The 12,922-nt window shown below is 43.2% G+C and overlaps 1 protein-coding gene across 2 annotated transcripts; it reads right to left on the reverse strand.

Moving 5' to 3' along the window:
• Positions 1–414: 414 nt before the first annotated feature.
• On the reverse strand, positions 415–11,952 carry VPS25 (vacuolar protein sorting 25 homolog). Of its 2 annotated transcripts, XM_061589590.1 has the most exons (7): positions 11,691–11,950; positions 8,057–8,202; positions 6,667–6,720; positions 5,910–5,998; positions 4,918–4,993; positions 2,872–2,949; positions 888–973 (listed from the first exon to the last, which is right to left on the reverse strand). In XM_061589590.1, exons 1-6 carry the CDS (start codon positions 11,735–11,737, stop codon positions 2,882–2,884), a joined length of 480 nt encoding a protein of 159 aa, XP_061445574.1. In that variant the 5' UTR covers positions 11,738–11,950; the 3' UTR covers positions 888–973; positions 2,872–2,881. The 2 variants fall into 2 exon arrangements, with proteins under 2 accessions (XP_061445572.1, XP_061445574.1); XM_061589588.1 differs by lacking the exon at positions 2,872–2,949 and having other exon boundaries at positions 415–973; positions 11,691–11,952.
• Positions 11,953–12,922: the final 970 nt, after the last annotated feature.

Here is a 12,922-nt window from a genome sequence, read left to right on the forward strand (position 1 = left end):
AGGCAAGGACTACATTTCCATCCATCATTAACCCTCAAGATATTGCTGGCTAACAATCTGAAAACACACTTTTATCCTCTTGAGGAAAAACACACCATTTTGAAAGATGAAACCAGTCTTAAATGCAAGGCAACAAGCTGACTTCTCGGTAATGTTTCATACCTGCTCCTTCACAGGGTTCAGGAACTAATATGATGTCGGGTAGACTTAGTTTCATGCAGCCTGGAGGACAATGCTCCTCTTGCTGCTAAATAAAGGGGAGTACTTGATTGCACCAGGAAGAGGCTTGAATTCCATCTGTTCTCATGTGGGGCTAAAAATGATAAGGGGCAATGCAGGAAGTGGGGTGGGTGAATAAAGACTGGAACTACCCCAGGGGAACAACACACACACAGACACCATCACACAGGACTATTCTTGTAAATAATGTGTGGTTTAATTTTGCCTAAAGTCCTCAATGCCTTATCCTGCTGTGGACAGCACAGTCTGCATGGCCTTCTGCTGGAGAGAGAGTACTATACTTTTGATCCCAAAATAGTGGCTCATAGCTGCAAGCAGCAGGGTCTGTAGTGTGCCCTACACTTGGAAGGCCAAACCGAAAGAGCCAAGACTTGCTTCAAGTCAGCTGCACCCAGTGAACACTATGGTCCTCTACAAATCTATTCAGAGCATCTTCAACACCACAACCCCTCAAAGAGGATAGAAGCAGCAGAGAGGAGAAACATGGAGTCAGATGCTGAGCTGTCAAGACAACACTTTGCTGTTTTGGCCTTCAACGCAAGGAACCCAGAGCACAAAGAAGCCCTTCAACCCAGAAAACATTTGCCCAGTCAGACCAGAAAGCCAGAGGAGAATCTTTGTTAGAAGAACTTGACGCCCCGCCCATCATCCAGGGTAATGATCTCGGCCTTATGTTCCTGCTGTAAAGCCTGCAGGGCACGGAGTAGCATGGATTCTTCCAAACCATGGAACTCTAGAAGAGGATGAAACAGCCTTGGTTGAGGGAAATGACAACTACACATAAATACTTCCAGAAGATAAGCAGAAAAAGTTGCATGTTTGAAAATTAGAGAGAGAATCTCTCTCTGCACTGTTCGTATGTGTAAGCTTCTATCATTCTCCTCCCAGCTTCGGTAATTCTTTTTCTTAAGGAGGCCCAACTGATATGACCTACTGGTGAAGACAAAAAGTATACCCTCCACATGCTTAGTGGGCAGCAACTCTTCCACTTATTTATTTAATTCATATTCCACCTTTCTAGTTCAAAACATGGTCAAGGAGGTTTACCAAGTACATTTTAAAACCAACTGGAAACCATAAAATACAGCAGAGATTTCAGTAAAATCAGCACACAAATATCACTTACACAAAAGAACCAGAACCAACAACAGAAAGAAATGAGCAAAAATGTTTCCAACCTACGGGCCAAAGTCTCGCCAAAATAAAAAAGTGCCTTGAACAGATGGCACTATACCATCAAAGAGGGGGCAGTGTGACCCCTCCCCTCTAGGTCAACAAGTTCCACAGAGCGGGTACCACCGCTGAGGAAGCCTTTTTGCACGTCCCCACCAACTATACCTTGGAGGGCGGGGGGATGCGTAAAAAGAGCATCTCGTGATCACCTGAGCACGATCTTACAGGAGAGACAGCTCTTAAGGTATTTCAGTTCTAAGCCATTTAGGGATTTGAGGGTTTAATTTTGTTCTTCATTGCTCCTTCACTATGCTGTGGGACTGAGCCATAGCTGTGAAAAGAGATCCAGGAGGTGAGCCTTATGCTGTTATTATTTATTACACTTCTTATGAGGTTCCCAGGCTCTCTCTCATCTAGGCAGACATGGGCTGAGACCTACTTCTCTTTCCTGTTCATGCTATTATCCTCTGGCTTTAGAAAACCCTCCAGCTAAAATTTAAGCCCCAAGGCTAAAGGGTTTCCCAGCTCTCCCTTCAAAGCAGCTAAGTGGGGAAGAAGTTTTAAGCCGGCAGGGACAGAGTAGTCATTTTCCCCAAGGTGAAAAATGAATGTCATGCCTCAGCAACAGCCCTGCTCTAGCCAGGAACCACCATCCCTATCCTTTCTCCTCTTCCCCCAGCGTCCCTGCTCCATCACATATACCTAACAGTAGAAGCAACAGCACTTCCTTGCACATTTCATCCTCCCAGCTCTCAGCCTCTGCCCTTCCCCTCACGTGCCCTGTGTGGCTCCACTGCCATAAGCACAATTCAACAGAAGATAGTACTAGCCATCTCTCCATGAGCACCAGCCATTAGAAATGTCATTTAAAACTGGGGACATCATTTGGAGAGATTAGCCTCTCAGCAAAAAGTAAATATAGACTTATCAGCAAACAACAAAGTGATCATCTTTTGGGGATATGTAGTGTACTCATGTTCTACATTTTTGAATAAGAAGCTTTGTTAATAGAAAAAAGAAATATAGAGAATATACATAATTTAAAAGGATTTCACGTCACTCAAAGAAAAAAAAATTGCAAAGTTTTATAGTCTCCTCACTACAGATCCCAACCGGCATTCAGATTTACCATATGAATTATCAGAAGGAAATGGAAATCCTTATTCACAATGGATTCACAATTCTGTTTGCTTTAAAAGTTCAACAGATTGGCTTCCGACACCATGGTAGCGCCACAAAATCTGCAATACTGTAACTAGAAAGATGTGATTTCTGTCATGTTTAGAAGAGAAACTTCATCTAAATGTGATGGCAGGTGCATTAAGATCTCAGAAATATGGAGAACGATTATTTAAACAAAAAAAGTTCAATCACCAGTGTTTCATTAAAGACCCATTAGGTTGCATCTTAAATTTTGTATAAAAATGCCATACTGGAAGACTTTTATAAAACATTTACATTGAATCTTTCAGTAGTTGTCAGACTGCCTTTTCCAATATTTAGCATAAAGCCATAAAAATGAGCGATTCCTGCAGACTGGAATATAATCATAGTAATTAAACAAGTATACGATTGTACTCTAGGCGACATTAAACAAATCAACTCTGGAACCAATAGCCCACTATATTTAATTGTTGTAAACCTCCCATTAATTGTTGTAAACCGCCCAGAGAGCTTCGGCTATGGGGCAGTATACAAATGTAATAAATAATAATAATAATAAATATATTATGGTAGGATATAAAACAAATGATGCAAGCATTCTGTGGATGAAATCTAATTTGAAATGCAATCTTCTTTGAAATGTATGGACTATATGCTTTTCTGCTGTGGATTTTTTTATTCCCTCTATCTTTAAGAGGAGACAATTAAAAACAACTCAGAAAAGCTGTAATCAAGGAGAGAATTAAAATGGCACAATACGTTTTTCTTGGCCAGTGTCTGATAAAAGGTAACTAGTTTTTTTTAGGAAGGGCAAACAATCTATATCAACTTGGGGCTGAGCAGCAGCTGCCACACATGCTACAGAAGAACATAGGAGGATCCCTGCTGGATCATCCCAAAGACTTATCTAGTCCAGAATTCTGTTCTCACAGAGGTCATCAAATGCCTATGGGAAGCCCACATGCAGATACGATCACAATAGCAGACGCCTATTCATAATTCCCAAAAACTGGCACTCAGACGCATACTGCCCTCAGTACTGGAGATACAAAGTGCCGTGAAAAAATATTTGCCGCGTCTGATTTTCTGCATGGTTGCATATTTTTGGCACTGAATGTTATCAGATCTTGACCCAAACCTAATATTAGGGAAAAGGGAACCTGAGCGAACAAATAACACAAAATTTTGATACTTCGTTTATTTATTAAAGAAAGTTAAGCAACACCCGATGCCCCTGTGTGGAAAAAGTAATTGCCCCCTTAGACTGGTTACATCACCTGTAGCAGCAGTGACTGCAATCAAACACTTCCTGTAGTTCTTGATCAGTCTCTCACAGCTCTGTGGTGGAACTTCAGCCCACTCTTCCATGCAGAACTGCTTTAACTCGGTGACATTTGTGGGTTTTCAAGCATGAACTGTGCCTTTCAGGTCCTGCCACAACGTCTCAGTGGGGTTTAGGTCTGGACTTTGACTAGGCCATTCCAAAACATAAAATTTCTTGTTCCTCATCCATTCTGATGTAGACTTGCTTGTGTGTTTTGGATCATTGTCTTGCTGCATGACCCAGCCGTACTTCAGCTTCAGCTGACAGATGGATGGCCTGACACTCTCCTGTAGAATTCTTCGATACAAACCAGGACCTGGATGACTTGTCATCATTGAAGGAACCATGAATTCTGCTTTGTCTCAGAGAATTCTACAGGAGAATGTCAGGCCATCTGTCAGCTGAAGCAATTACTTTTTCCACACAGGGGCATCGGGTGTTGCTTAACTTTCTTTAATAAATAAATGAAGTAAGTATCAAAATTTTGTGTTATTTGTTCACTCAGGTTCCCTTTTCCCTAATATTAGGTTTGGTTCAAGATCTGATAACATTCAGTGCCAAAAATATGCAACCATGCAGAAAATCAGACAGGAGGCAAATACTTTTCCAAGGCACTGTAGCATTGCCTTATCCTCCATGAGTTTGTCTAATCCCCTCTTATGGCTGTCTAAGTAGGCAGCCATTAAGCTCTATCTTATGGTAGTGACTTCCATAGTTTAACCACGTGCTGTGTTTACAAAAACTTCCTTTTGTCTGTCCTGAAGCTCCCAACACTCAGCGTCAGTCGATGAACCCAGGTTCTAGCATTACAAGAAAGTGAAAGTTTTCTCTCCTCTCCACATCATGCATAATGTTCTACACCTCTATCATGTCTCCCATTAATTGCCCTTTCCCCTCTAAATTAAACACCCCCCAATATTGTACTTGTTCCTCATATAGGAGTTGCTCGAGCCCCTTGATCATTTCGGTTGCCCATTTCTGCACTACAATGCAAAACCTGCCAGATGCGAAGCTACCTTCATTCTCTGTGTCATCCCCATTGGATAACTCATACAATGTGAAAACTGTGTTGGTCAGCCCATTCTTTGACACCTGGAAACAGAAGAGGGAGGGGGAGAGAGAATGTAAAACTCTGACCTGTATTTATTTGTAAATTTACATCCTGCCCTACCCCAGAGTATCTTACAGTAAGTCAATAAAAACATTTTTTTCTTTTTAACTGAAGATGTTTCATGTTATACACTGCACAACATGCAGTCTCTCTATACATTCCCTTAAGTTAAACAAAAATAAAAATACTAAACACAGAATATCATTTAAAAATTAGCAGTACAGCTGTAAAACATGGCAATAAAAATACAACAGGAAGGGGGAAAAAGGCCTTCTACACTGGGCACTAAAAGACTCAAGAATAGATGTCAGGCAAGCCTCCTTGAGAGGAACATTTGTGAGGTGGGGCACAAAGACTGAAAAGGCCCCTCTCTGGTCATCATCTGCCTAACCTCCAAAGGCACAGGGCTCTATGTCTATGCAGGTTCATGCAAGAGAAGGCACTCCTTTAAATACCCTGGTCACAACCCATGTAGTTATCAGCCATAGAATTCAACATTCTGAGGAATCTCAATTTTCACTGAAAAAAGAACAGCAAGTTTCGAGCTCTTAATGCCTGGTGAAACTCAATTCTGGGAAGGAAGGAAGAAGCTGAGTCGAGATATTTCCACACAGAATCAGAATAGTAGAGTTGGAAGGGGTGTATAAACACATTGAGTCCAACTGTCTGCTCAGTGCAGGAATCCAACTTAAAAGCATACTCGACAAGTGGCTGTCCACTTTCTCTTGAATGCCTCCAGTACTGGAGAGCCCACCGTCTCCCTAGATAATTGGTTCCACTGTTGTACTACTCTAACAGGAAGTTTTATATAACTCCATGACCCTGACCAGTGGCTTCTAGAAGCAGAATTATGCATCATTAGCCAATATGGTGTACACAGCCCAGCTCTACTCTTACCCACTGATAAATGAGCTTGCCCCATTCTTCCGGACGTCGCCACATGATCAGAAAGCTAGATTTGTTCTTGTCAAGCCATTCAAGATTGCCTGGAATGAAGCATAAAACACTTTTAATATCTGGGCCTGTTCAGACATTTGCAACACGCACTGAATCTCTCTTGTGTAAGCCGATTCCTCACTCTCAATCCCAGCAGCCTGGCTTACTTCTTAGATGAATCTGTGCACAAACACATGAAGGCTGCAATCTTAGTTACACTTATCAGGAAGCAAGTCTCACTGAAATAAATGAGACTTACCTCCAAATAAACATGTTCAGCATTAGGGATGTATGCTGCCCTCAAGTTTAAGCATCTTTTGACCATACAATTATTTGGCACAACAGCATACATTGTACACTTTGGAAGCCTTTCCAAGACAGAGACAGAAAGCGAGCGAGAGAGATCCTGCCAGAAAAGTGGTTTGGTGCGCAGGATAATCTCAAAGAGTTGTCAGAACTTCTGTTACTGTTCCAAAATCATGTCATTTTACCCCTGTGACCAATGCTGACCAATTAGGATAAAAAGAAATTTCAAACAATCTTATGGACAGAGAAGTTTCATTTGCTGACTCACCTCTACTTTTGCAAGGAAGATGCTTTTGTTTTCAAGGCTAGTTGTTAGTGTCTGGCTGGAGACTAATAAGAACTGGATTAAAACAGTAGATGCTTATTATGCCGTAAGCAGTAGACACAAAGTTATCTCAAAAGCATAACCTACCTTTTTTCCTGAGCTCCTCTAACACAACAGTGATGGATTCCAAAGGGAGTTTTCCTGTTTCACAGTTAAGGAAACAGTCACCAGGCACAGGGTGGAGGAAAAAGGGTTTAGAGTAGTAGTGAAAATAATACAAAGTGGAATAAATAAGTCAACTCAGGACAAATAAAGGAATACATAGGTTTTGGTCTCAGAATGTTGAAGCATTCTAGATCCTCAGAGAGATAGCTCTTCATACTCCTGATGCTGCAGCTACTGTAACTCACCCATCAAACCTACCATGCAGTTAACTCAGAATTTGGTCACTGAACTGGAAGGGATTAAAAGGACATTTACTCAACCCTTTGCTTGAAAGATAGGACCATCCACCAACCTCTTACACAGCCATTGAGGCAACCCAAAACATATAACCCCATAAGCAGATACCTACAGAGCAAAACGTTTAGGATTAATCAAGTAATTAAGCTCCAAGCTGCAGGGGAGAGAAAGCCATAGAGAAGTTTGATGCTTCCTTGAATGTACATTTCAAAATTTGCTTCCATGCAAAAATATACGGAAGAGGCTAAGAAAACCCATCACGAAACATAGAACAAAAATCAAACCAAAGTAAGTATCATTGTGGAGGGGTGTGTGTTAGTAAATAAGACTAAAATTGTCACATTATATTTTTTATTGAACCAACCGAGGAGGTAGGGTAGGACAGCAAGTTTGTTTCACAGAACTCGAGATATTCTGTGCAAGGGAAATGTATTTCGTTCTTATGTTACTGATATAATCCACCCACCAGGAAACATCATCTGATGTCCTCTGAGTCTTTCTGTTTTTAATACATCCCACAGGGCAATCAACCTTTTTTAAGTCATCCTCTCAACAACTACCCCAGACTGCAATGTAGACAGATGACATTTCAAAGAGAAATGATTAAACACACACACACACACACACACACAGAGAGAGAGAGACAGAGAGAGAGAGACAGAGAGAGACAGAGACAGAGACAGAGAGAGAGAGAGAGAGAGAGAGAGAGAGAGAGAGAGAGAGAGAGAGAGAGAGAGAGAGTGTTTGTATGTGTGTTGGGGAATCAAAAATTTGTCACTTGTCTTCTGCTCAGCATAACTAAGAAGGCTAAAAGGAAACTCGCATGCTATTCTAACCCAAGATGAGGGCAGAGCTGTTGACCTAGAAAAAGCCAATCAGTTCTCTGTGTTTTTCCCTGTTCTGTACTAGTGCAGCAAGGGCCAAGACAGCGGCATGTCCAGGTAACAATTGCTACAAGCCTCAACTGTTCTTCCATGACAGCAACCAGCATTTTTGTCTTAAAGAAGCAGTAAAACTCCCTTGTCAGCTCACCAAGGCAGAAAAGGCAGCCCCAGTTTAGGGGGAGGAAGGATACTTTGCAGCTTCCAGTTATTGAATAGTGGGCTCTCCTGAGCTTCTGCGACTGTCATAGTGTAGAGCTTGTTGAGGCGGCAGTATGAGAGCACTAAGGAACACCAAGCAGTCAGCTGCTTCTGCCTTGTGTCCACGTTGGGCTGCAACCTAAACACAATCACAAGGAGAGATGTAGCTCTGTGATTGATCAATCCATTGTAGAAACCAAATTAAGCCATTTAAGGTTCCCAGCTAGGATCAAAGATTACAAACTTCCAGGGTGGCAATTAAAACTATTCTCCTGTCAGCCATAGAAATCCTTCCTTGACAAGGCTCAGAGTTGTCCATTCTCATCTCCAGTGATGACCACCATCGGCTGCAAGCCTGGAAAAGACCTCTGTCCAGCTTCTCTCATGCTGTCTCATGGATAGTCTGTGTCAGAGATGGGGAACCTGTGGCCCTTCAGATGATGCTGAAACTTTCACTAGCCCCAGCCAGCATGTCCAGTGATCTGGAGGGCCATAGTGAACTTGGTCCACATAAACAAATCCAACAATCTACCAGCAAAGCAATCAGTTGCAGTATTCACTCAGCCTTCCAAAAAGCTCTCTTATATTCAACCCAATAGTTTTTGATAGCACATTTCTTTGTGACCTTTCATATATTTGAAAGGTGTTATCCAGTGTTCTCTCTCAATCTTCTGTTCTCCAAGATTGAAACACCAAACTCCTTCTATCTTTCCTTATGTGACAATGTAGATCTCAAATAATTTCCATTGCTTGAATCTCTGCAGAATTTGATCCTCAGCAGCCTAGCTACTTGGACAAGTGCTCACCCTGGTGATGATGGTTCTGGATCCAGCAGCTTGGCTGTGGACAGTCCAGAGCCTCTGGGCTGAAGCCACCAGTGCTTCTTCCCTGAACTGGCCGACAGATGCCCTTCACATGAAAAATAGGGATATTTCATTTGTCAATGAAGAGAGGCAAGAGAACTAACTGAGCGAAAAGCAATGCTTCATGTACTGCTTTTGGTCCAGCTCCACTGCCTGCCAAAGGAACTACCTTGGGTAGTTGTTAAAGAATTGTGCCAAAATGCAGTTTGGTGCTCTTTGTGCCTATGTGAGACTTGACTGCTCCACTTAGTAAGCTGCATTTTATGACATCTGCCCTTCCGCCACATTCTTTTTCCCTCTTTTGTTCAGAGCCCGCTCTTGTTCTTCACCAATCCACCTACTCATATCCTTATCCTTTGTGTGTTTGTTTCCAGGACTGGGGCACTCACTCAACCTCTCTCCTAATCTCATTCCCATTTACCACATCCTTCACCGATTGCCTTCATTCCCTTCTCCTGATCTCTCAACCCAGAAATCTCACTGCATGTGACTCACTGTACAACATTCCCTCCATCTCATTGCTCCTACCCCAGATGTTACCCTTCTCATCCCCCCTCCCCCAGCAATATTCCTGGTGCCTTCTCTTTGGGAAATCTTGTCTTCTCCTGCATACCCCACCCTGACAGCTTCAGTGATGGAGCTGGCCTTCCTCTTGACAGCTGCAGTCCTAGATCACTCTACTCTTTCAAGCTCTGAAGTTCATTCTCTACTTCTCCTTCCATCTCTCTGTTCTTATATTATGTTACCCACCCTGACCCACTTCAATTTTCATGGTTAGCTTGCTTTCCTTCTCTCTGACAACATACTTGTTATCTGCTCTGTGTCAGACCCTGCCAAAGTTGAATTCGCCTTCTCCAACCATCACTGTGTCCCTTTCAACACCGTGCACTCTCTGCCTTACCTCATTGCGCCTCTCATTCCTTCCATCAACAATCTTGTCAACACAGCAGCTTTCTCAGAAGCACCTCATCTTCTCCATCACTCTACCCTTTGGACATTCAGCTCCTCCTTTGCCTCAGTTCTGAATCATTTGTCCTTCTGACCCATCAAGTTGCTTGCCCCATTAATCCAGTCTTACTTTCTCCATTATCTCTATGCATGCCCTCAGGCTGCCAAATGCCTCTCAAAAAGACTTGGTTGATTTTGCTCCCTTTAAACCCATTCGTTCTTCCTCTGTCATTTATCTGCCCCACACCTATTCGACAATTCCTGGACTACTTTTGATTCTCTAAACAGCCTTACCACTCTGCTTCCACATGTCTCACTTTCCACTTATGACCTTACATCCTTGTTTAGTGATAAGAATGATATTCACTGCAGTGTATCTCCCTCCCCTTCTGCTGTTTTCATCTAACCTCTCCACAAGCCCCACTGATACTAATCCATCCCACCTCCTAGTTACCACCTCCTGTCATTTCCCCCCCACCATCACTACTGCATTCTTATCCTTCTCCTTTCTTCCTGTAGAACCCTGCAAAAATCCACCCATTCCTCTCAACTAAAACTCTGATTCTCGGTCAGATCATCTCCATCTCCCACTGGCAACTTTCTTCTTTCTGATCCTCACTGATCATTCCTGAGTCCTCACAGCTGCATTTAAACCTCTGTTGCCCAAATAAGTCATCTCTCCTGCACTAAGACCATGTGATGCCCCTCCTCAAAGTCCTTGATTGGCTTCCAGCGGATGCACTTTCAGACTCTTTGCCCTTACCTTTAAAACTCACCATAATCTTGGCCCACTTTAAAGCCCCCGTTATATCCCTTACTATGATATCCGCTCCTCCAATTTTATCTCTGTCAACTGCCAGGTCTCTTGGTCTCCATCACAACTCCACCATTCTTCCTTACTGTCCCCTATGTCTGGAATCATCTCCCTAAAAATGGCCTTTGTTGCTACCCTTCTTTTTTGCCAAATTCCTCTTTACAACCCACATATTCTATTTATTTATTTAATTTATAACCCACCCTTCCTCCCAGTAGGAGCCCAGCACCACAAATAAAAACACTAAAAATACTCTAATATAGCATAAAAAGTTTTCTATAAAAACTTATTCCCAACCGTAGCCATATTTTAAGTACATGGAACTCCATTTCCCCACATTCATCCTTTGCTATGGTCATCTCTATCTCCCTTCCTTCCATTGTTGTACCATTTTCTATGTAATTCCTTTTGGGAGCAGGGACTTGTTTTTTTGCTTATGAAACCATACACTTGGGCAGACAGACTGGGTCCCCTATTACAATTCTGCATGCAAAACTGTCTGCAATGAGTTTCAAGACTGGCCCATACAAGAAAGAACGTGGATACTGCAAGCCAGGCCGGCGTTGTTGTTCTTGTTCATGTTCACACATTTAATGGCAAAGAGAAATGCGGTCATCTCCAGAGAAACGTTTTGGTTCAAACGTTTCCGGCGGTTCAGTTACAATACTGTAACTGTGACTACTGGCTGAGGGGCTGTTTGCCTTCACAAACAAGGAAGCCAGTAACTTTTGTATCGCAGGAAAGCTGGAGGCAAGCAGTTAGATACTAAACGGGATATCCTGAGCAGCGGAAGCAATCGTGGAACGCGTGACTAGGTTGAAAAGCACCAGAAGCTGGGAAAGCAAAGGCACCCGTGCCCAACTTCCTAGGTCCTTCTTGCTGAAACAAGGGGTTCCGGGGGGCTGCTTTAGAGTGAGTGCCTACTCCATGCCTCGGAGATGGGGCTAGCGGCTTAAGCTCAGGGCCGAGGGAGATTTGGGGTCGGGTAAAATCTGGACTCACGTGAAGAAAGGAGGGAAACTGTACTGCCAGGGCCACTCGAAACTCATTATCCCCTCCAGGGCAGAACGGAGCTTCCGTCTTCAAGCACCAACTTCTGGTCCGTCTTGCAAAAGTTTCCACTCCCCGCAAGGCCTATCGGAAGGTTCCGAGAAAAATCCAATCCGTTGCGTGCCCAAAGACCTATACAATTTCAAGATTCACGCATCTTCTTCTGTTTCCGGGTGTTGTGCTGCCGCCGCCGCCGCTAATATTTGCCCGTTACCTGCGGCAAAAGCAATTTGTAAGTCTGTGGAGCACAAGGCTGTACTGATACCACTGACCGCTGAATTTGGGCTGGGAGGATGAGGTTTATATTGAATCGTTAGGTGATCATTTGCTGCGACCTGAGCTGTGTTTTTTTATATGGATTCCCCACCCCGAAATCCAAACATGCAAAGTGTGCCTGTTTATGTTAAGAACTTCCACAAAAACCACTCTTTAACAACCTGAGACTGAAGTTACTCGTGGTTCCTTCGTTTGTTTTTAATTAAGTAAAGTTCTGCAAAATTGCTTGCAAAATTGATGGTACTGGCGCTGTGAGAAGGAAAAGGAAAAAGAAAACGCACGTTATATTAAAGGAGACTGGATAAACAAGAGATGGATTAATTCCATAAAGGAAGCCACAGACCTGAATTTACAAGATCTGAACAGTGGTTCACGACAGATGCTATTGGAGGTCGCTGATTCATAGGGTCGCCGTAAGTCGTGATCGATTTGAAGGCACATAACAACAAATCCCCCCCCCTTGATCCATGTGGCGGGACGCTTGAACACTACCTACGCAGTCCTCTGTATTTACACTTACATTTACTGTATTTACATTTTCACTGGCAGAACAATGGGGCAGGGGGAACTGTGGATCTCCGGATCCTGCTGGAGTACAACTTCCATCGTCCCTGATCAGCGGCTATGCTGGCTGGGGCTGATGGGAGGTGGAGACCAACAACATCTGAAGGGCCAGACCCTTGGAGAAAATAAAAGTTGGATCCAGTCAATAAAAAATGGATACTCCGGAATTCGCATGCTTTTTTAAAGCAGGATACCGCCCCCCCCAACCACCACCAAATCATGAATCGCATCTGTCTGTTAAGCTGTAAAAGAAGGAACATCCTCCACCAAGGGGCACGGTTTATTTCTCAAGCCTGGCTACCTTCACTCTGAGTGTACCTTGCCCTGGAGCTATGGCCCAATAG

The sequence above is a fragment of the Rhineura floridana genome, chromosome 11, assembly GCF_030035675.1.
Source record: "Rhineura floridana isolate rRhiFlo1 chromosome 11, rRhiFlo1.hap2, whole genome shotgun sequence".
Lineage (NCBI taxonomy): Eukaryota > Metazoa > Chordata > Lepidosauria > Squamata > Rhineuridae > Rhineura > Rhineura floridana.

Excerpts from the sequence above, each read along its gene's own strand:
- VPS25 (XM_061589588.1), bottom strand. The coding sequence starts at position 11,737 with ATGAGTTTCGAGTGGCCCTGGCAGTACAGTTTCCCTCCTTTCTTCAC. Across the intron at positions 8,203-11,690 it reads AGTTTCCCTCCTTTCTTCAC|GTTGCAGCCCAACGTGGACA; the intron begins GTGAGTCCAGAT and ends GATTGTGTTTAG. Across the intron at positions 5,999-6,666 it reads AGAGGAGCTCAGGAAAAAAG|GCAATCTTGAATGGCTTGAC; the intron begins GTAGGTTATGCT and ends GCTTCATTCCAG.